The sequence below is a fragment of the Balaenoptera physalus genome, assembly GCF_965194825.1.
Source record: "Balaenoptera physalus genome assembly, chromosome: 9".
NCBI lineage: Eukaryota > Metazoa > Chordata > Mammalia > Artiodactyla > Balaenopteridae > Balaenoptera > Balaenoptera physalus.
The window spans coordinates 102,120,885-102,145,708 of record NC_138888.1 but is presented as its reverse complement, the minus strand read 5'-3'; the positions used below and the strand labels follow the sequence as shown (position 1 = coordinate 102,145,708).

Below are 24,824 nucleotides of genomic sequence, written 5' to 3'. Positions count from 1 at the left end.
AGTTGTAGCTTCAGTTATTTATTTTAGAAAGCCGTAAGTGGGTATATGCCACAATCAAGCATTGAAAACTCTTAAGGCCTTCATTACTTCACAGTGGGAAAGAGGGAGTAGCTAGAATTAGTCATTTTAGAGGTTGAGAATATGTGAACAGAGTGGTTACTGGGTAATTATCTGGTTACTATAACAACTATATTGGCTATTTTTGAGTGTTAGGATAGTTTTGTTGAGTTTAGAAGTTATTTTAATTTATTTTAAAAACTCTCTCTCTCTTTTTTTTTTTTTTTTGCTTCTTTTGTTTAATTTACAGATCATGGAATCCTCTAGTACACCTTCAGTTACCCTAATTGTAGGCAGTGGCCTTTCTTGCTTGGCCTTGATCACCCTAGCAGTTGTCTATGCAGCATTATGGAGGTATGTAATCAATTAATACACTAGAAATGGAATGTTCGGTTATTCAGAGTTAAATCAAGGAATATAATAACTATTATAAGTCTTATGTTTTCTTAATTTACTGAAAGAAGTACTTTGAAAACAGAATTATAATTGCCATGATTGAGCTATAATAAATGAGCTCAATAACACTAAATAAGTGTTTACTTAATTTTCTTGTCTGTATTTTCCTATAATGGGAAAGTAAACAAAACACACACACACACTTTTCTTCCCAATTCAAATGATAGTAGCCATCAACAAGTTGCTTACCCCCAAGCATGGTACTCTTAATACCCCAAGTTCAGTCTATGTGTTGTTCATATTTATCCCAACTGCTATTGAGCTTGAGAGTTTAATGGTACAGTCAAATTAATTTCTCTGTTATAGAAATATGGCCTCCAAATGCTTAAGTTTTAAACACATGCTTTCAGTGTGTCCCAATGTGTAAAGTCTTCTATAATATGAATGCATTAATACAATACCATAAAGCTTTAGAAAAGACTTCTCAGCTGAATGTTTCCAATAAGTCAGATTTTGACAAACTGATTTTAAAAAGTCATAAAAATACATAAACGAGGGGAAGTGATTGAAAAATACTGTTCTATAATATGTGAAATTACATCTGTTTGACATTGTATGAAAATTTAGTAGTTCTCTAAGATTTGTTCTTGTTCTGTTAATGAGAATTAGACTTGTGAAGTTTATTATGTCTACTGACATATTGATAACTAGTATATAACTAAACTTCCCAATAAATTTTCAAATGTTAAACATTTTTATATCCATTTTGATTACTTTAAAATGTTCTAAAAACAGTTACCATATTAGCAAAAAAATAATTATGTATTATTTCCTGAATATTTGAAATATTAAAATTGCAGTGGTAGCTGGGCCTAGTATTTTACTTATCTTTTACTTAAGATAAAAAACAATTTCATTGAAAAATTAATTACAATTTAATAAGGAAAGATCATTTGATTTAACATCCTATTTTTGAAAAAAAATCATTGTTCTCCATTATAATTTTTACTCTTTTGAGGACAAAAATTAATTGTCCAGGATATTATATTGTCAAAGATATTAAGATTTTCATGCTTCATACAAAAATAAAATATGTACACATTCTTAGTCCATTGGTACAGATACATAATAGAGGTCCTGCCTTCCCATGCAGGGTAGTGAAATACCAAATGAGGGAATCTGATAATATATGGCCAGGCTCATGAAGTGAAAGAAATGCTTGTTCTAGGCATAGCATTGTAGACAGTAGAATCCAGGGTTCAGGGCTCAATCAAGCAGGCATTGTCCTGGTAATACAAGAGCAAGATAGACAAAGGCTGGGAAGAAGACTTTCTCTCCCACAATTGCCTGAATGGTATTTCTCAGGAAATGAGGCAGTGTTCATGGGCCAGGATCCTAGGTAATAGTATCACAATTCATCAATGGCATCATAAGTCATACTCACTGAAGTATTCAGAACCAAGTTCCATTTCTCAGTACTTAGGGTTCAGCCACCAATTACACCTTCTCTTCACACCTCAATACATATGGCTAACGCTAGCACAAACACTGCTAGTATAAATGATATATAAAATTTATCAAAGAATTACAGGATTATTTAGTCCGTAGGGAAGTTTGCTCTAATCCAGAAAATCCAGGAAAATCACCTATTGCAATAGCTTTCTAGGAATTACCACCTGAAAGGATCTATCCAAACTTGACATGAAACTGAGAAGTTTAGAAGACAGTACTAAGAAACAATATAAATTTGAATTCCTAACCGTTAGTGGCCATCAACTCATTGTCTACAGGTAGAAGAATTGAAGTAATATTAATAATTTGATAGAAGTTTCAAGATTCATAAACTATTAAGTGAATCTTGTAGCATGATGAATTCAATGCATTTTGTAAACATTAAATTTACCTAGTAACATTCCTGTATGATAATACTCATGTCAGGATCTTACTGCCTTTTTTTTCTAATTAAAAGGTTTAGTTTTTTTTGCTTTTCTAATGATGTGTAAAATGTGTGAACATCAGAATTATTTTGTATATAATATACCACTGTGAAATTTGCTGATGTCTCATGTAGCTCATTAGAAATATTCATCAAAAAATGAATCCATTGTTACATTCTCTCCATCTACAGAATGTTCTGTAGAATTATGTTATTACATCACAGAGCAACTTAGCATGTCCTTTTAATCCATGTATTGAAATGATGCATTCACAAATTTTGTTTAAAACATAAAGCACATTTATAAAAAGTTTTGAAAGTTGAGACATTTTATAGCAATTTTTAAGGCAATAATGTCACAATGTTAATGAAAATGAAAACATCTAAAGACTCTTCAGGGTGGTCAGTCTAGGTCTTCATTACCATGATTTTTCTATTTACTGAGCAAATAATATCAATGAAAGCCTTTCAGTAATGTCATCTGTGTACTTGTGCTGTCATGGAAGCCTTTAATATCACATAAAGGGTCAACTGTGTGCAGCCCTTAAACGTTTTAATGATACATCCCCCACCCACAAAAAAAGAAACAACTTAATATTTGATGATGTTTTCAGCATCCCAGTGTGTGGTTTATTATATTTTTAGATACTGATGATGCATGCAAGGACAAGATTAAGCTACTCTTGAGGCCATTTTTTATTGAGGGTCCATCTAGGTTCATTCTGTTTGTTCTGTGAAGAAAGGAAGATTTTTTTATATTAAAAAATTTCTTTGTATATTTTATTATTACTCTTGTTTTTGTTTTGCTTTCTTTTCTGAAACATGTGATGGAATGTAGGACCTCTGCCTAAGTATTCCTCACAAACAGAGAGAAAGAACTTTGATAGATTTTTACCTTCCAAAGAGTGCTTCCAGATCTCTGGCACCCCTATGGAACGCTGCACAGGGAAGCCCACGCTGTGGGCTGTAGACAGTGATTTCATGTTCTAACACAAATTGAACAGTCTCAAATACACAGCAAGAACAAATATGTCTTTTTGTTACTGTCACTCAGTGATTTACCACAGAGTACAGTAAAGCAAGATAGCTGCTACCTTTTTAGGGTAAACAGCTGGTAGAACATTTGATTCTGAGCAGTTTTCTCCATGGCTTACATTCTTGATGTGCTTAAAAATTATATGACAGACTCTATATAAACACTTCTTCATAAGGGTAAAATATGGCAGGCTCCAACTAATTTTCCAGCCTAATGATGAATTATCATTTGTGGATTGGATTAGATTTTAGCAGTAAAGATTCATTTTCTTTTTTCTTGTTTTGGAACAATTATTCAGAAAAAGAAAAACATAAAGAGTAACAGCCTAACTATATAAAACTACTTGAGCGAGTGAAGAGGTGGATGAAAATTGTTCATGGTTTCATGAAAGTAAAGGCATCTTCCTAGTAAATAAGGGGGATATTTTAGAATCTGTGTGGGGGTTTACTTTTTGGTTTTCAGTTTCTACTGGTTGATGTAAATGATAATAATTAGTATATTACATATACACAAATAGGAAGGTAATGATACTAATTGATATCGTTCTATGAAATTTTATACTTCTAGTAAAAAAAGTTATGGTGATAACAGGTGTGCAATTTAACTTCTGTCAGAAGTGCCATGTTGTCCACACTAATGTCTAAAGAAAAATAAATTTAAGGTCTCTTGGACATTATATGTCACTATAAAATTGGTTCTCTAAGAATAATCTTCCTTAAAAACAACTTTTTAAATATTTTTTCTCATGTAAAGGCTTCATGTTAGTGTCTTTTTCTGGATGAATTCCACCAATTTGCATAAAAGAGAATTTCTCATCTTTCCGTTGAATTTTAAAGTTGGACACTTTCTCTCTCTGGCTAGGTACATACGCTCTGAGAGGTCCATAATTCTGATTAACTTCTGCCTGTCTATCATCTCATCCAACATCCTCATCCTGGTTGGACAGACTCAGACACATAATAAGGTATGACTGGTGATTATTCTGCTTCTCTTTCTGCGTTTATGTTGTGACATAAAGTTGGCTATTGGTAATCTAAACGTTTATTCTTGATAAAATAGGGAACTTCTGATGAAATTATTTTTAAAAATAAAAATATTTTATTTGTTTCTGAATAAAAGTATTGGTTATTCCAGTCCAGAAATATATTCCCTTGGCTTAATTTCTTGGAGATTGAGAGGCTGTTTATAATAGTAAACATATGTGTTTATTACACATTATGTCAAAGATCTATGAGTTCAAAGCCTTGGAACATCAAAAGCACAAATTTTAATTCATTACCCTAATTGTAATAGAATTTCCTGTGTTTTGATCTAATTTATTAACATACTGATTCCTAAAATTCAACTATAAATTGCTAACTAGTGTAACATAGCGGTTGAAAAATCCACCAAAAAACTTATTTTAGACAATAACTGAAGACAGTATTAGGAGGAAGTGACTCTAGATTTTATGCCTTTCAAAAAGTTTTATTAGGCAAAATGTATTTTGATACTTAAACAGTTTTGTAGTTCTTTAACTGTGTAATCACTTTCAGCAGAATGTAAAATATATGATTTGAGTTGAATGACCATGTTTTTTGAGAAATGACTGTCAATCTTTTTGCTAAATGACTCTGAAATACATTCCAAGGAACCCATAATAGAAATCTTAAATTAACTTACCCCAACCTCAAAGGAATTCTGTTAAAAAATGCTTTGATAATATTTGCTGGTCAGTTTGGGCCTGTTCTTTTCTTAATTTTTTTCCAAATACTAAAGTCAATAATTGAACTTTTCCCCTATAAGCTATCATTTTTAGGACATCCAACGTACTTTTCAGTAGGTACTTTTGATATATTAGGTATTTGTAGGACATGCATCAACATCAAAGATTATGGATAGTTTGTTTATTTTGCTAACTTACACTCCTACGAATCTGATTCCTACCCAAAGAATACAATTTTGGGTCTAGAGAGGCCTGGGAAAGTGCTTAGGTGATTCTGATGAAGATTTTGTCTTGACCCATATTACCCTAGGACTGTGGGGAGTGGGGGGAGGGGGGATAAGCGGAAGGTCACTAACCATGAAGGACAAAAGCAAAAAAGAGAAAACAGTAAGAGCCCAATAAGGAGCCTTGTAGAAGTAAAAAGCACTTTCACCTTTCACGTATCTGAATGTTTAGTTCTTTTCCCATTTCTTTCCTGTGTCTTCTTAAAAAAAGGTGAGACAATGTAAAGTCTATTAAAATATATTTCAGGGCCACCTTCTGACTATTTAACCTAAATTTAACAAGAAATTTATGGGAAAAGGAAAGTCAGAGGAAGAAAGGAGAAAGACCACAGTGAGGGAGATGCAGTTGGAATTGGGAGGGGAAAAAGAAGTGTGCAGAGTAACCAGCAGAGGGGAAATGGATGGGGGTAGGTGCAAGCAAGCTGGGAAGGGAAGGAAAGGGTTGGGGATGAAGGAGGGGAGACACCCCATGAGCCCTGAGCAGTGAAGAATCCCTCATCTCACCCCGTCCTCGCTGTTCACCAGGCAGGACTTCAGATCCTTTAGGAATGCTCCTTCACTTGTTCATACCTGGTCACAATTCTTTAACTGTTTGTCCTTGAACCTCTGTGCAAAGAAGGAGAGCTTTTCCTCTGAAGTAGAAATCACTTACTGGGTCTGGGAACCAGAAAAATTCGAGCTAGAGTTAGCTTGAGCTGGTAGTTTGTTTTGTTTTGTTTTTTGCAGCAAAGTCTCCCTGTCATTTTTTACCCTCCAAACACTCTTGAGTTATGTCCCTCATTAGAATATGGAAAACATCATTGTCTTCAGTAGGAAATATGCTTTTAAAACTGCTTTAGGCTGTCTGGCAAAGTTTTTACAAGTTCTGAGCCAAATGGTCAAATAGTAGAATTTTCCACAAGGTTTACCACATATTTTAGTGGTTGTTGTGTATTTCTGTTGGATCATTGCTGTTCGATAGAAATACACTGTAGGCCACAAATGCAAGCTATGTATGTAATAGTGATATTTTAGTAGCCACATTAAAATAAGTAAAAATAAACAAGCAAAATCAATTTTAATAATATATTTAACTCAGTATATCCAAAAGATTACCATTTTAACATATAAGTAATATTTTTAAATGTTAATACAATGTTTTAAATTTTTTTAAAATAAAGTCTTCAGAATCTGTTGTGTGTTTTATACTTATAATACATCACAGTTTGGGCCAAGTGCATTTCACGTGCTCAGTGGCTACATGTACCAAGTGACTACCATGTTGTGTAGGTCTAAATGGTAATATTTAGAGACTAAAGCAGTCTTAAGAAATTACATTCTGCTTGCCCATTTTGGCTTTTCCAGGTTCTCAATGTCCTGTTTTGTTTTGTTTTTTTTTTTAATTAAAATGTCTGCTAGATATCTATGAATATTATGAACATCAAAGGCAAGATAAGACAAGTCTAGCTTTACGTTTCATTTCTAATTATGAAGCATGACCAGCATGGGCTTGGTTTAAAAAAATAAAAGGTCAGTTTAGTTTTGTTTCTGCAGAATAGATTCTATATGGTTTTGGGATCCTAATGGTTCTGTTCCAGATAGACTGTGCTGATTTCTGCTGCTACACTGTTGATGCTTGTGAGGAGGAGTGGGGGATAGGCGGTGGTGATGATAAAGAAAATGAAAAATTATTGTTTTTCTCTCATGCTATGTTAATTTTGCTTTACTAGCTCTGAGTAGATGATCTTGCAAGCCTAGGACAATCCACTATGGAGTGACTAGGAGAGAAAAATATAACACACTAGGATTTTATTCTTAGTCACTCTCAACAATATCAGGTTTCCAGGGGAAATAATCGTATATTTTATTATGATACATGTGCTGAATTCGATTAAATTGACCTCACTTCATTTTAAATATACGTGAAATAGCAGTATGTGAAAAGCCATACCTGCTTCACTGTTTGGAGGATTAATGATGTCTCAAAAAAAAAAAAGAGAAAAAATACCAAAATGTATTATCCATACAAACTCATGATCTGTATAAACTCCAGGACAGTATTTTAAAAAGGTAAAATATTATCAGTGGGTACAGTATATTTTTTAGGATGTGTGTAGGATCCCATCGCTGCTGTGGGCATTTTGTAATTGATCAAATTCCTATCTTTGATTTCCCTGGTAAAGTTTGATTGATGCTTTACCATTCCCCACTTGGAAAAATGGCAGCATCTGAGAGGGCTTCTTGATGAACAGGTTCTTTGGTACTGCCGCTGAGAGTTGTCATGGCTAGTTTGTGTGAAAACTGGTATTTGATACTGAGGTCCAGAATGGTTTTGAAGTGTCAGACTGGGATCTTTCTCCAAATTGCTTGTTGAAATATAATTGATTCAATTATCTCACTACTGAGTATCTCTGCTTTCTTTTGAAACAAGCTGAAATGATCCATTGTTTAAAATATGATGTATTCAAATCTTTGAACTATAGATTCAATTGCTGGCAGCAGAGAAAGGAATCAAATGTATTTCTTCTATCTCTTCTTAAAATGCAGTTATAAAATGTAATTATAACTGACTTCATTATACTTCAAGTTATCTTATAAAATGTCATTGCCCTTTGATTTCTCTGTGTATTTTAAATTTCAACCAGGATGTTCCTTTATCACTTGAATGTTGTTTATTTTTAGAATTTCCTTTGTACCTTAAAGTATGCAAATGCTTTTGTTGAGCCATGTAGACTATTTTAGACCTACTATTTTGCAGAAGGTGAAGGTTATTTTGGAAACAGATATACTCAGAGAGTAGTTTTCTTAATCACAAAAATATATATTTACCTTCTTCTAAAACACTTTGAGATGATTTATCATATTAACCATTTTATAGCATTCTTTTTAACTGATAGAAGTCAAATTTGGTAAAACAGTTGGGTATTCTTTTTTTTTTTTTTTTGGTTAGATAATGGTGGACACCCAAGAAGATTCTGAGAGAGAACTTCTCCCTACAACCTCACTACCAGGTTATAATGAAAGGAAGCCAAGTCTAGATTCAATCAGACAGTGTGATATTTATTAGATAAACATTTATTAGCAAATCAAGAGCAAAACCTGTTCTGTAAACTCAATGAAACTATAGGTCTATGTCATTTTAGATATTTTGACCATGACCACACCGTGTATGCAACATTCACTTCAGGTGGACATAGCAATACTCTAGAGACAGGCTTCTGTGCCTTCAATCAGCATCTTTCAATCAGAAATCCTCCTAATCGAGTGTCTGAGTACAGAATGATTGGGGATAAAACTATGGGCCTCATCTCTATGAAGTACAGGATATAAGCTTCAATGGAATCTTCCATGCAGTCTATTTAGACTAAGAAGTGTTTAACTATATTAGCTCATCTACATATCTTTCAATGCCTTTGTTTTCACCAAGGGAACCCATTGATACATCTACCATAATAATTGACTAGGCACTAGTTCATCAATAAAGACCAATCTCCTGTAGTCAGTTTGATAATAATTGAAGTGTTGATTGTGGATACATCTACCTAAATCCAAAGGACTTGCAGTTGACTCTGCAAGACTCTGGGGTATGACCCTTTCAAATACAATTCCAGCTGACTGCCTTGTTCTGTGCATTCCTGGACAGCTCCTAGGATTAAAGGTTAAACTAACTGGCACATACATATCAATAGTATCATACTGAGAATACCAAAGTGTTATAAAATAAATTATAGACATCCTGAATAGACATCCTTATTTTGAAAAATAATAACTAAATGTGAGAGGGCAAAGTTAGACCCTAACTTTAGTCCCAGGAGACCTACAAGACCTAGCAAAAGTCCTCATTGACAGATCAAGGAAGCTTCCCAAATTATTTCAGATGTGCAGACATTTCCTTATCACTCTTCAGAAAGAATTTCTCTCATAGTTCTTTATGTATGGACCACTGAATTACATAATAGGCCTGTGTCTTTTCATTCAGTCTTGCAAAAAATATAAAAACTCTGTGTTGGAGCACTTTTTAAAAGTCACATGATATACAAAGTTTCCTTACTACATCCGGTGCTTATTTATCCTTTATCAAGTGTTGTTATGTTTTTGTTATGTAGTTGCCTAGAGATAATTAGTAAAGATAGGCCAAACTAGAAGACTGTGGTTATTCTAATGGAAGATGTTTTTGTGTTGTCAGAATTGTGTTTTTTTTTTTAAATAAAATCTTGCATTTTAATAATTTAATTAGGTGAAGGACTTTCTAATTCACTTATTTCTCCCATGACTTTCTTTTGCGAGAGACCGAGATTCTCCACACATTTATCAATACTTCCATGCCTGGCCTCTGAATCTATATGTGTTCAGTTTCTGAGGAGGAATATTGAGTATGTGTTTTCAGCCACCCATTCTGTCCATCCTGATACTGCCTGAAAGAGTCTGCTCTTCTCTTGAGGGTCAGGCTCTCTAGGCTTCCCTGGAGACATCCATCTCTCGGTGGTGAAGGTGAAGAGCAGGCAGTTTAAGCCAGAGAGACCCAAGCATCCTACATCTCCTGCTTCCTAGTTGTGTGATCTTGAGAGTGATACTCAGCCTCCCTGGACCTCAGCTTCCTCTCAGTATCTCCCTTACAGTGTTGCTGTCAAGGTTACATGAGAGTACATATGAAGCACTTTGTAAGCACTCCTTAAAAAGTTCTTGTGATCATGGTGATGGTGATGATGGTGATGACTCACGTATATACATCTGATTCTGAATTTCTCATCTGAGCTTCAGATTTCCTCGTGTCCAATTTTCTGCTCACCACTAAATTTCCCATTTATGTCCCTGCCCCACACTCAAACACATTATATATAAATTGCGTGTACTTTCTGTAGTCTCCAACCCAGTTACATAAGCTGTAACTCTGAGCATTATCCTTGATACCTCCTTCTCCCTCACGTAGTAAATCTAATAAATCAGCCCCCTGTGCCATGTGTACCCTCACATATTTCTCACCTCCAGCTTTTTGCCTCAATCAGGTATGAATTACCTTCACTAATCTTCCAGCATCATTAACCCCGCTCTCTACCTTGTAGCTCAAGTGATGGAGCTAAAATTCAAATATGACCACTCCACTCCCCTCGGCAAACATGTATTGTTGTCTGACCTCCTACAGAAGTGATTTTCAAACTGTGCTCAGACACAAGTGGTGAGAATGTGAGGGTTCCTATTCTCTGATTTTCTTGCATTAATATATTGGGGCTCAGGAATAAATTGTATTGAGAAAGAGTTCTATAGCTTATCAAACTTGAGAAACTTTAAACATGACCTGCACTGACCTCTCCATTTTCGGTCTATTTTACTGACTTTTTTTTTTTTTTTAGTCTCACCAGCAATACCAAGCTGCTTACAGTTCATCAAAATCATGGTGATTGCTTGTTCCTCACTCCCCTCCAGCCTGGAGCGCTGTCACTCCCCTGCACCCCACCTGATTTCCCAGACATCTTCATCTGGCTCGTGCTCATCCTTGACACTCTTCCTCCTTTGTGAGCCCCTCTCCCATCCTCCACATTTAGGTACCCCAGCTCTGAGGCTCCATGATTCCTAGTGCAAAACTACTGTCTTGTATTTTGTTACCTGTTTCCAACAAGGCTATACACTTCTTAGGGAAGGGCTAGGTTACATTCATTCTTAAATTCATTGCCAACATAGAATCTGAGTACAGTAAATATATAATAAATCTTTATTGAATGAATAAGTAAATTAATTTATCTGAATTCATCATTTAAGCTTATACCTATGGAGCTAACAGCTGTGGTTAGTTTTACAAGGATTAGGGTCCCCCATTCTAGACAGAATTTAAGCCAACGTAGTGATAAAGACTATTTTCCTGGGGCCTGGTTTAAGCTCTAAGTGATCGATGGCATGCTTTAAAGGAAATCTGGTTCTTGGGTTTTAGTTAGAGACTCTGAAATCCAACAGATGTGAATATTCCCACTTGATAAGTCATGTAAAATAATGTTCTTAACCTTCAAAAGGAATGTGCTTATTCATAACTTCTCTCATAGAAGTCACTTCCTGCCAATAACGTCCCAAATCCATGTCTATTTTGTCTCAAATGTGTTTGTGATCCCAATGGCTGAAGCTAAAGCTTCCTATTTAGATTTATTAAAATCTCATTTACTGACTTGCTGTGATGTTTGTAAAAGGATTTGGATATAATAAGCTTAGGTGTGATTCATTTGAGTCTGTTTTGAGGCTTCTTACTAACTTTCCCAGGGTTCTTCTAGGTTCCTGAAAACCTTCATCAAACCACGGAACAGAATGGTAGGTTAGTTTCCTGATTTCCCCAGGCTCCCGGCAGCGAGGATTATTGTGCCTTGTTGGTATGGGGCTCACAGACTGAGAGGCATGGGATTGGAGGGACTCTCTTGGCCCACTTTAGCCTTCTTGTTCCCTGACCATACATTTCCAGTTATGTGTGGTAGGAACCAAAGATCACGTTATCAAAGTCAACTTCAAATTAGGGCAAAAGATCAATATGAAGAATGGGTTTGAAACAAGCAAAGGAAATGGAAGGGGCATTAACTTGACAACAAGGAGTGACTGGAATGGTTACAGTAACAGGAGGCAAATAAGCTTGAGGGACAAGAAAGCCCATTTGGACATTCAGTGTGTGTTCTTAGGTCAGTCTCCAGAGCTGGACAGAACTCCTGGAGAGAGAGCATTCCTTCAGCAGGGGAGACTTGTGTGCTGGTAGTTGCTTTGGAGGGTGTCAGACCTACTCTGACTACCTCTGTTCATTCACCCACAAGCAGTCGTGCAGAAATGTTCTACAGGCAACGTAGAGACCTTTGTTTACATTAGCATATTACTGTGCAAAAGATCCTAAATTTAAAGGAAAACAAGCACCCACCTGTTTAAGTCATTCTCCTGCTTCCAGCTCTACAGTGGGTCTGTAGAGCTCATGAGATTAACCCCATGTTCTGAACATCACCCACATTCAGGGCTGCCTCTAGTACATAAACTGACTTTGTGGGACACAGAAAGGGCACTCCTTTTGGACAGATGAGTTATAAAAATACTCCTGTCTCTCCAGGCTGAGGTGGCCTCCAGCAGAGCTTCTCATCTCCCACCATTGCTCCCTGCCAGGGGGACCATCTCTATGCTTCCCAGTGCATGCTAGCCCGTGTGTGCTGGGCCCACCCTTGCCTCTGTCCCTCTGTACTTTGCCTGATAAACACCTACCACCCTTTGGAAGTTGGCTTATGTAAATCATCCTCGTGAAGCCCTTCAACACCTCCATAGCATGTGGTATATACCTCTATTTTTAACACCAACATTATCCAATAACTTTCATTCACTGATCAACCTTGCCCACTTACTGTGGTTCTCAAGGGTGGTTTTTTTCCTGCTTTTAGGTTTTAAAACCACTATGGTTAATACTTGTTTAAACATGATATGAAATCAATAAATGTTGAATGAATTAAGCTGTGGCTCTATCGATTAAATGAGGGATAATGTAACAGCAGTAAAGGCACTTGTACATTGGGGGCCTTATTTGGGATAATTGCAACCAAGGTCAATTATTGTTGTTGTTTTGTTATGAGAAAAAGTAGTTGAGAAAAACACCTAAGACTTGTTCTGAGACCTTTCTTTGATGAGAGATGATTAGTTAAAACAGAGTTTATCTTTTTTTTCAATTTTGAATTTGTTTTTAATGAGTTTTGGGGGTTTTGGGATGGGGGAGGTATATCATGGCTGGTAGTACTGGGTTGTATATTTTTTTGATATACCAGCCTTGCATAGATGAAAATTCTTCCTATTGGTCATAAATAATTTGGGGACTCCCTGACATTCTGAGTCTAGTCTGGTTTTTTGGTTTAAACACCATATGATTTACAATAAGCAATGACAAATTTTCCAGTGATTAGAGCATGGAAGGACAGTAGGAAGAGATTGTGATTAGATCTCAGTAAATCTTAGAAATGACTTGGTTTCACATTCTTACAGTGTCCTCTCTTCAAAGAGACCTAAAATATTTTGCAAAATATTGGGGCAGCTTATAGTGCTGTGCCTGATGATGTCACTCTTTTTCTTGTTTGTTTTGGTGTTTACTTGGAAATTTTTTAAATTAAGGTATAGTTGATATAGAATATTATAAAAGTCTCAGGTGTACAACATAGTGATTCACAATTTTTGAAGGTTATCCTCCATTTATAGTTATTATAAAATATTGGCTATATTCCCTGTGTTGTATAATACATCCTTGTAGCTTATTTTATACATTGTAGTTTGTACCTTTAAATCCCCAACCCCTATTCTTCCCCTCCCCCCTTCCCTCTCTCCATGGTAACCACTAGTTTGTTTTCTACATCTGTGACTCTGTTTCTATTTTGTTAGAGTCATTTGTTTGTTTTATTTTTTAGATTCCACATATAAGTGATATCACATAGTATTTGTCTTTCTCTGTCTGACTTATTTCACTAAGCATAATATCCTCCAAGTCCATCCATGTTGCTGCAAATGACATTTTTTCATTCTTTTTTATGGCTGGGTAGTATTCCATTCCGTGTGTGTGTGTGTGTGTGTGTGTGTGTGTGTGTGTGTGTGGGTGTGGGTGTGCATGCATGCACGCTTGTGTGTGTGTATTTATATATACACATACCACCTCTTCTTAAGCCAGTCATCTGCTGATGAGCACTTGGGTTGCTTCCATTATCTTGGCTATTGTAAATAGTGCTACTATGAACATTGGGATGCATGTATCTTTTCAAATTAGTGTTTTTGTTTTCTTTGGATATATGCCCATAAGTGAGATTGCTGGATCATGTGGTAACTCTATTTTTAGTTTTCTGAGGAACCTCCATGCGGTTTTGCATAGTGGCTGCACCAATTTACATTCCCACCAACTCTGTACAAGAGTTCCCTTATCTCCCATCCTTGCCAACATTTGTTATCTGTGGTCTTTTTGAAGGTCACCAAAAGTCAGATTTTATTTTGATGCAGGGATATCTGAGAGAGAATTTGAGAAGTCGAATGATTCTCCAGGAGTATGACAGAAAGGTTGAAGATTGTTTTTCTCTCCTAGAATCAAACCAGTAGAGATATTACAAATTTCTCCCTATGTATGATTTTTTAACTTTCTCTATTCTCAGTACCTAATATGAAATGGTCAGAAATTTGTCTAATGTCAACAAGGGAACCATGTTGTATAATTATAACTTATAATGTTTATGAGAATTCTGAATACACTCTAAAGTACTAAAGTGCTAAAAAAACCCACCACATAAAGTGAACTGTTTTAAATCATATTCTCACAAAAGTGAAAGTCCCTTGAGATAAGATGATAATAGAGTTTTCAGTAGTCCATTATGTTAACTTTGTGGCCAAAGAGAACTCTTTTCATAAATACTTCAGAATCTAATTCAAGGGTTGGTAAGGTTGGAGGGTAAAGGGCCATATAATAAATATTTGGGACTTTGTGGGCTATAGCATAGCTGTTGTAGTTCAAAAGCTGCATCAGCATGGATATTAAGACATGGATGTGGTTGGATTTGACATGAAGTCACTGTTTGCCAACCGTGAGCAATTTTGAGTTTTCTAGAAACATCTACTGTACATGTAAATGGAAGAACTACAATGTCAGCTGAGGCCAGCCCATTTTTAGGCTGATGCTTTTATGTAAAAATAACCTTCAGTTCTGAAATCTCCACCCAAGGTTTTGTCTCTATAGCCTGCAGAACTAGAACAGGAGACCTTTGGCAGTTTCTGAAAAGGCCTCTGCAGAGATAAGAAGGAGGGAAATGCACTTTGAATTCCTTCTTTGGAGCAAGAACTAAACACAGAGTTTCTTCATATGGTGACTATTGGTTACCAGTATATACAAAATTAGAAAAAAACATGAATCCAATCACTCTCGGCCAAGTAAGACCTTTTATGAATTGAAGAAGCTAAAAGCAGCTAACAAATGCCCAGTGCATGAGACAACAAAGCTGGCTCTTTGTAGAAGAAAACTTCTTAAAGTACAGCAATAAATGGTGAAGCCCCTATTAGAGAAAGTCTCTCTCACCTGACAGCCTTGGGCAGAAAAGTAACATCTCACACAGAAAAGAAGGATGGCAGAGTCCAGCTAATTCCCCACTGAATTCAACCATAGACAGAGTCTTTTTTTCATGTCTCAGCCTCCGGTCCTCACTCTAGCCTAAAAATTGTATTATTATTATGTATGTTAGAACATAAGCATTGCTATAGCATACCTCAGAACTAAAGCACAAACACTAATGCCTATTGACAGAAAAAAATGAGCATGTTTGAAGATTAAACTTAACTCTTTAGTTCTTTTGTGACGCTAGTCAGTTCATTTTAAATCTTAAGCCTCAAAAAAATGAAGTAGGCATATGATTGAGTTGAGTTTAAGTCTTATCTATGAAATTTAAGATTTATGAAATTCAAAGTGTGTAAATTAAAATATTTATAGTTATCTAGGCTGCTAGCGAACTGAATCAAAGACTAAAGTTTCAATTGTAAAGAAGAAATCATTAGCTTAAACAGTAGAAATGTATGATAGAATGATCATTTTTAATTATATATAATTTAAATTATATATTAAATTAAATTTTAATTCACAAATATTCATGATAAGGACCTGGATACATGTTCTATGTCAAACTACAATACACATAGTTTTTACATATCTCTAGAGATGTGTCTGTGGTAGATGATACATCAGTATATACACACAACTAGGACTACAAAGGATTTTGAATGAATCTTATCTGTGTCTATTTTACATTCTTATTGTTAATTAAATTCTATTTGTATTTTAAAGTGATTTCTCCTAATGGACAAGAATAGTGTATATTACTTTTACTATAAGTTATTATATTTATATATAAATATATATATATATAAATATATACATTATATTTATATTAACTAATATAAATTAGTTCTGGTTTTCTGGGGTTTTTTTCTCATACAGACAACTTACTTTTGTTTCTTTTTGTTAAAGATAAGAGAATCTGTTTCTCTGTTTAGAAACTTTTGTTATATATTTTCCTAATTTCCAAAAGAAAGTTACAAAGTGAATCCTGTATACCTAAGGAAGAACACCTTTTATAGAAACAAAACGGGTAATCAATTGCTGCGAAACAAATTCCCTCCAACTTAATGGCCCTAAAAATAAATAAACATGTGCAGCGCTCCCAGTTTCTGAGTCAGGAGTGTGGGTGTGATCTAGGTGGGCAGCTCTGCTCAGCACCTCTCCTGGGGCTGCTATCAGATGTGGGAGAGCCGTGGTCATGTGGAGGCTGGTCGGGGGCGGAGGATGTACTGTTAGGTGTGTCATCACTCAGGTGGAGTGGAGGCTTCCCTTACCCTCACTTGAAGGCTCTTTAAGCTCTACCACCCGCTGGCTACGTGCCTTTTGTCAAGTTACTTATCCATTCTCCACATGCCAGCCTAGTGATCTTTTTAAATTGTAAATCAGATGGTCTGCTTTAAACCCTTCAGTCAGAAGAAATGAAGCTTCTGTTACAGCTGGAATGAAATCCAGACCCCATAACACAGCCCACAAGCTCCTACATGACCTGACCCAAAGTCCTTCTCCCCCTCACCGCTCATATTCATTCCTTCCCCTCCTTCCCTGCATTCCTGTCTCACTGGCCTTCCTTCCAAAACACCACAGAGGGTACCCAGCGAGCCAGCGGCCAGGTGACCTCACACCTGGTCTGTGCCCGTTGTCCTGGTCCAAAGACCAGCAGGCCACTCACGCATGTCCCCCTTTGTATGCTGGGCCTGGCCACGCTTTGTCCCCACCTCAGGCCTTTGTCCCCCATCCCCTCTCTCTGCCTTCATTCCGAGACTAGCCTCTTTTTTTTTTTTTTAACATCTTTATTGGAGTATAATTGCTTTACAATGGTGTGTTAGTTTCTGCTTTATAACAAAGTGAATCAGTTATACATATACATATATCCCCATATCTCTTCCCTCTTGCATCTCCCTCCCTCCCACCCTCCCTATCCCACCCCTGTAGGTGGTCACAAAGCACCGAGATGATCTCCCTGTGCTATGCGGCTGCTTCCCACTAGCTATCTATTTTACATTTGGTAGTGTATATATGTCCACGTGGCAGCAGCTCAAATCTAATCTGCTCAGAGAGACCTTCCCTAAAACGCCACTCCCCCAAACCAAAACACTCATAGTTTTCTCATTGCTCTTTTCAAAGAACCCATTCTTTTTCTTCATAACCATCACTGTAACTCGTCATCTTATTTTTAGATACGAGTGGAGGGGACCTTGTCTGCCTTATTCACACTGTGTACCCCCAGCCCAGCCCAGCACCTGGCACATAACAGCCCGCACTCCTCAAATGTCCTTCTACAGATGCAGGGGATGTCTAACTCTCAGTTGTTGAAGTTGCCGTTGTTTTCAAATCTAGAAGTGGGGAGGGGATGTTATGGGGATCAAATAAAATTACACCTAAGAAAGTGTCCAGCACATGATAAGCTTTTAATAGAGATAAAATGTACACACAGGGAGACGTACAGAGAATAAGGCAATGAGTGCTGACCAACCTGCACCAGGTAACCAACACCACAATCTAGACAGGGAACATTCCCACCACATAAAAAGTTCTCTGTCCTCTTCCAGCCACCCCTCCCTAGAGACCGCCATCCTTCCGATTTCTGTCATCATACCTCAGTTTTGTCTGTTTTGGAATTTCATACAAGTGGAATCTAATAATGAGTACCTTTTCATTCAGGGCTTTTTTACTCATCATAGTGTCTCCGAGCTGCATGTTGTGTGTATCAGTAGTTAGTTCTTTTATGTCGCTGAGTGTTATTCCATTGTGTGAATACACCACAATTTTTTAATTCATTCTCCAATTGAGAGACAGTTGGATTATTTACAGGGTTTTTTGTTATTATGAATAAAGCTGCTTTAAATTTCCTATAAAATTTTGGGACAGACACATATTTTCATTTCTCTAGGTTAAATATCTAGGAGTAGAATTGCTGGGTTAAAGAGAAGTTAGAGTATTTTTTAAACTTTATTGGGGTACAGTTGATTTACAATGCTGTGTTAGTTTCAGGTGTACAGCAAAGTGATTCAGTTATACATATGCCTATATTCATTCTTTTTCAGATTCTTTTCTCATGTACGTTATCACAAAATATTGAGAGGTTAGAGTATTTCTAACAAAACAAAACTGCTGAGCACTTTTCCAAAATTGTTGTACCATTTCATATTTGTACCAGCAATCTATGATAGTTCCAGTGTTCTACACCCTTGCGAACATTTAAATTTACATTTTCCTAATAAGTAATAGGGTTTAGCTCTTTTTCATGTGCTTATTGGCCATTTTATAGCCACTTCTGTGAAGTCTCTGTTTAAGTCCTTTCCTCTCTTTTTAAATTGGATTGTTTCTCTTTTTATTATTGCTTTGTAAGAGGTTTTTAAAGTAATGTATTCTAAATGCAGCTCTTTTGTTTTATATATAATGTTTATATACCTTTCATATATATGATATATATACGTACATATTATCTTATCCCAGTCTGTGGCTTACCTTTGTATTTTATTAATGGCATTGTTTGCTGAGTAGAAGTTTTTTAAATTTTTTTAAAATCTAGCTTATATTTTTCTTTCATAGTTTGTGTTTTGTGAGTATTCTATAAGAGATCTTTGTTCACTCCTCCAGGTCACGAAGATATTCTTCTAAATTATCTTCCAGAAGCCTTATAGTTTTAGCTTTTATGTAGATCTATGGTACATCAAAATAATTTTTGTATATGATCTGATGTAGGGATTGGAGTTCAGTTTTATTCCATATGGATACCTTATTGTCCAGCACTGTCTGTTGAAAGGACTTTCCTTTCCCCTTTGAATTACTTTGGTAACTTTGTAAAAAATTAAATTATAGTAAGTCTGGAAATCAGAATTTGAGTTCTCTAATTTCATTCTTCTTTTTCAAGATTATTTTATCTAATCTAGATCCTTTGTCTAGATTTGCCTGATCTAGATTCTTTGGGTATCCAAATGAATTTTAGAATCAACCTGTCAATTTCTGCAAAAACATCTGTTGCTATTTTGTTGGCATTGCGCTTCTGGTTATTGTAGGGAAGAACTGATATCTACTTTCAATAACTATTCTTATTAAATTAGTAGCAGTGGGTATGGATTGGCTTCATGAAGTAGAATCGTTAAGATTTTGTGACCAATTGGATAAGGATACTGAGAAAGAAAGGAGTGTCATAAACTGCAATGTTGTTTTGGCTCTGGTATAATGTTCATGTTTAAACTCAAGAAATAGTTGAGGGGAATCAGTGTCCTGTGTCACTGATGGGGGGATCTGTGTCCTGCTCTAGGGAAAGTATTCTGCTCCAAGCAATTTTTCCCTTGTTCTTTAATCCTTCGCTCTTTTGGGACTTTTCACTTGATTACTTCCTACATACGTTTTCTCTAAAATGTGGAGCGCTTTCCTTCCAAAATGGTGTCTATTTTCATCAAAACATACGCAATTACGGACTGAATTCATCTCTTGAAATTTCTTGAGCTTGTTAATTACCAGCTGAGGCAAAATTGTGTCTAAGATCAAAAGTGCACGGACCACTTTCTCTTTAGGCACGTAGGCCTGTCTCTTGATGTCTTTTATGACTAGGCACAAAAAAAGTGTTTTTAGAGAACTAGAGATTGAGCAGTTATGCATGCTCCCCTCCAGCAAGTCGGAGGCACACTTTTTACATGGGAGCAAAGCAGTTCTCAAATTAAAGGGAAGAAAGGAGCATAAGGGACAGAATCTATGCCAAGCAGACCACTTCTGACTTCATCTCCAATGAGTGAGAACAAATTAAAAAACCCATTAGTGAATATTCGGTCTGGAAACCATTTATGTTTTAAATTTCACTGACTAGGTTTTTCTTTTTTTAAAGTATAGGTAGTATTCTGTTATCTGGCTTCCTTTAAATTGCTCAGCATCCAAATATCTGAAAATAGCCACTCTTTTGCCTATTAATGCAAACACAATGAATGTTGTTATTCAAAAGGTAAAATAAGACATTTATCCATGTGTCATTAGTAGAGCCTGGTCCTTTTTTCCTAATAAAGTAATACCATGAGTGTGCCTATTTTTTCCCAAATACTGGAAAGGATGTTGTTGACTATAAAGTGTGTTTTACTATTGGAAAGGCTTTTCTATTTTTCCTTGTGAGGCTGTTTCAGGAATAGGGAAACAGGAGTGTATAGCATAACCATTTCTATATTTTTTTCCTTTTACTTTCTATACTGTCAAGAAAAAGTGATGCATTTTCTTTGATGAGTAAATCCTAAAGCTATATATCTTATAGTTATTTCCCAGATTTACCTTGTTGATGTTTTTCATATTCAACAAGGACCGATTTTTTTTTTCCCTGAAATGTGTTTATATTCCATCCCGCACCCATTTGCATCCCTGGCAACCCTGCAAACAGCAGTCCTCTCATTTGCGTTTATTAACTGTGGGTTGTAAATAAAAAAAGAAATGCCATCTGAAGTAAACAAAATACTGTTTACCTAGTTCCATGGCTCGCAAGCAGTGATAAACTCAGTTGAAAACAAATGACAAAAATGCATTCCACAGATGGGGGAAAAGTTAATTATTTTCCATTTTGTCTGCTGATCAGGTTCAAGATTGAGTTGACTGGTCTGCATCAGTGTCTCCTAGGGGGATAGTGTGAGTTTTGTGAGCAAAGTGCATCTTCAGCTACATTCTCCCCTGGTTGCCCACTTGTAATTTCTTTTGGTGATAACAGAGCTCAGCTATGCACATCAAGGAGAAACACAGTTCTTCGGGGAATCACGCAGGGTGGCTCACACAGTGTCCTTAATGCTTGTTGGCAGATCTATCTAGTTGTAGAGATGGGGTTATTAGTCTACGGTGGAGGTGGCTGGAGTGTGCTTATGCATCTTCCCCAGCCTCATGTCCAGGCATGAAGAAGATCCTTGTTAAGCCTCCAGAGCCCATTTGTTGGAAAAGAGGGGAATTTGAATGAAATTGCCACAGCTAGCAACATAAAGAAAATGCTTAAGCTCCATTTTCAGAAATGGAATTGTATTCACAGAGAAGGATAAAAAAAGAGACAACTATTTCTACGGGGAGAATTCTAAGATCAATAAAGGAATTCTTGAGGATTAGAGAAAAACTACCAAGTTTCAGAATTGGAAATATTGTTGATGGAGAAGAGCTGCTTTTTTTATATTTTTAAATATAAAAAATAATCCCACGCAGCCATGATTATTTCTTTTTTTATTATTTTTTATTGGAGTATAGTTGCTTTACAATGTTTGTGTTTGTAGTTTCTGCTGTACAGCAAAGTGAATCAGCTATACATATACATATATCCCCTCCTTTTTGGATTTCCTTCCCATTTGTCACCACAGAGCACTCAGTAGAGTTCTCTGTGCTGTACAGTAGGTTCTCATTAGTTATCTATTTTATACATAGTAGTGTATGTATGTCATTCCCAATCTTGCAGTCATCCCACCTGATTATTTCTTATTCTTGTAACTTTAAGGGAACATGAGTAAGGTATAATATTGGGGTCCTTTTCATAGAATACTGGTAAAAGGGACAACTTGTTGACATAAGAAATGTCTGCATATTGAATCCATGTGTATATGGGAGTGATGAAAGTTGGGAATTGTGCTGAGTATGAAAATATTAAATACTACAGTTAATGCATTCAATAAAGTGAATATTACAAAGTCAATAAAGAAATAAATTACCTTTGTGTGTCAAAAATGTTAGATCTCACAACCATTTTTCTAAAGACTAAGCAGTGTATAGTCCAGGATCCCAAAGTAGGAATTGTTAAATTATTATAATGGGATGATAATCATTTAAAAGATGATTTATAAAGGGAAATACATTTAAGAACCAATGTGCTCATATTGGGAAACTACTGAGACAATAGTGTTTGTCAATTAGGGTAAAGGAGCCAGGGCATTTAGAACCACATGGAGAGTTTTCAACCCTCCTCCCCTGTGTCCTCCCCAAACTTTGCCCTCGGGAATAGTGGGAACAGATTGAAAATACCCTGCAGGTGGTTATGATTGGCATTCTGGTTCAGAATCACTGGTCTCGGAGCTTGTGCCAGAAAATGAATAAGTGGGTAAAGAATACAAGGCTGAAGTTTGCCCATCAATACTTCTCCTGTTTCGGTCTATTCCGTGTAATCTTCTACTTACCTCAGCTTTACTGTGTGTCAAATAAGGATAAGAATATGCCACAGCAATGTTATGAAGATTAATATTAACTCTTTGACCTTCTTGGAGAAAAGCACAAGATATTAAGAGAAAGGAATCCGGCAAAGCCAAAAATATCATACCATTTCAAATTTGCTTAATAAGAAAGTGAGTCAGTACTTTTGCAGAAAATTAATACAGGCTCTCAGCTCCAAGCAGATGAAACTCAACAATAGCTGGGCCTACACGGGGAATAATTTTAAGTCTTTTTAAAGTCTACAATGACTAACCTTGTTGCAGCCAACTTTGTCAGCCCTTTGACTGCATTTATTTAATGTATCCCCTGTGCCTGTGTTCAGGAACATATGTTTAGTTTCACCTTGAAAAGTTTAACAAGAATACGTTTATAGATTTTCTCCCTACTTATCTATTTTCAATAATGTCCTAGAGTATAATCCAGCAAATATTATATATACCTATAAATATTATATATACATATAAATATTACATATACTAATGGAATCAGATATAAGAAGGCATTGAATACATCAGAGAATAAAAATAAGTACTGGAGTTCTTTAAGCTGGGTTAAGTTTTCCCTTTTTGGTTATAGCAATCCATATTTTCCTGGCTATAAAATTGCAGTTGGCAACTGGAGAAAGTTAACTAGAAGTTTAAAAAAGTTAATCTTACTTAACTCAAATTCTCAAGATCAGAAACCATCTCTTCCTTAGGGATGCCTTGTATAACATCTATTTTTTTAATAAACAAAATCATATTCATGTATGTATGTATGTGTGTGAGATGTGCTTTGTGCTGAGTTACAGGGGTTTTTTGGTACTTCTCTACGTTATGGAGCGAGAGAGGATGTATGGGAGGGGAATATTGAAACTCAAACTTAAAATAAATTTTAAATTATCTTGTCCTTTTAATACATAGTAGACCAGACTGGATGAGTACAGATTTGGGGGGAAATAGTTTGTGTCTATGTTTTTATATAGTGAGGCTATAGACTTCCACACGTCTCACCAGGCTTTAGCATTCTTCCTTCCAGAAGTCTCTAATTTAGGCACACATAAATAATAGGCCCTCTGCTACAGTGTATTTACCTTTCTTTAAGGAGTGACATTCCTCATTGGTAGAAGAAATAAGTCTATTCACTTTGTCTGTCTTAGAACCTCCTTCTAGACACCATTTCAGAGTCAACTTGGCATTAGTACAAAGGGGTCCTTGTCTCAGACCCTAACCCTGTAACTTATCCAGAGATGATCTTAGGCAAGTCTAGCCTGTCTCAACAGCAGTTTTCTTAACAGCAGAATGGAAATATGTGTGTATATGTTTAGTGGAGGCTGCATAGGCAGGGTGGAGTAAGGGCAGCGTCGGACTCTGCTTGGAGGGGTTCAATGGAAACTGCCTTTAAATTCCTTACACCTCTAAGAGCCTAGGTTCTTACCTAGAAGGAAAAAGGATTTTTTGTCCAGTATTTTTGTCCAGTTGTGATTTCCATAAACTCCATCTTAGACCAGCATGTTCCATTCATATATTCTCATTTCCCTGTGTCCTGGTATCAAAATGTGGACATTAGCAGTTGCTATTATAGTTTTTCCCCAACAATTTAGTGATGATGCATCAATATACCAAAGATGCAAATTATTTTGTTTATTATACATCTGAACCAGTCTAAATTTTATTTAAGAACATTATCTACCTGCAAATGGGTGAAATCTGCCCTCAGTCTCTTAAAAATATTTCCTAATGGTAATTGTCGGTAAATACAGTGAAGGACAAAGTTGTGTCTAAAGTCACACCAGTTCACTTGCTTTTGGTGTTTTTGCATCACCCCCACATTCTTTTACAACAGGCTTTTGTATTTGAATAATTATATGCAGATGCACTACTGAATAGGAAAGTGTCTCCAAAAAAATACTTTAAAAGGAAAATGGAAGCAGCAAAGCTAATCTATAGCTGTGGTCTTTCTTAATGAGTGCTGCTGGGAAGATTTTCAGAAACCTGCAGGGAATTGCATGTTTTTGTAAGAGAAAGGTCTCAAGCTGTTAGAACTGATAGAATTTCAGAAATGCCATAAGTTCAGCTTGCAATATTTTTAGGTTTTATTAGGAGACTGAAAAAACTAAGATATTCCTTTTTTTTTTTTTCACGTCTTTACTGGAGTATAATTGCTTTACAATGATGTGTTAGTTTCTGCTGTATAACAAAGTGAATCAGCCATACATAAAC

At 36.0% G+C, this 24,824-nt stretch overlaps 1 protein-coding gene across 3 annotated transcripts in view; it reads left to right on the top strand.

The window, feature by feature from the left end:
• The window catches only part of ADGRB3 (adhesion G protein-coupled receptor B3), a 793,357-nt gene that overhangs the window by 642,292 nt on the left and 126,241 nt on the right, over nt 1-24,824 (top strand). For all 3 annotated transcript variants that reach the window (XM_082474137.1, XM_082474138.1, XM_082474139.1), the window contains 2 exons: nt 308-411; nt 4,287-4,389. In XM_082474137.1, coding sequence (XP_082330263.1) covers nt 308-411; nt 4,287-4,389 — 207 coding nt within the window. The remainder of the gene's footprint in view (nt 1-307; nt 412-4,286; nt 4,390-24,824) is intronic.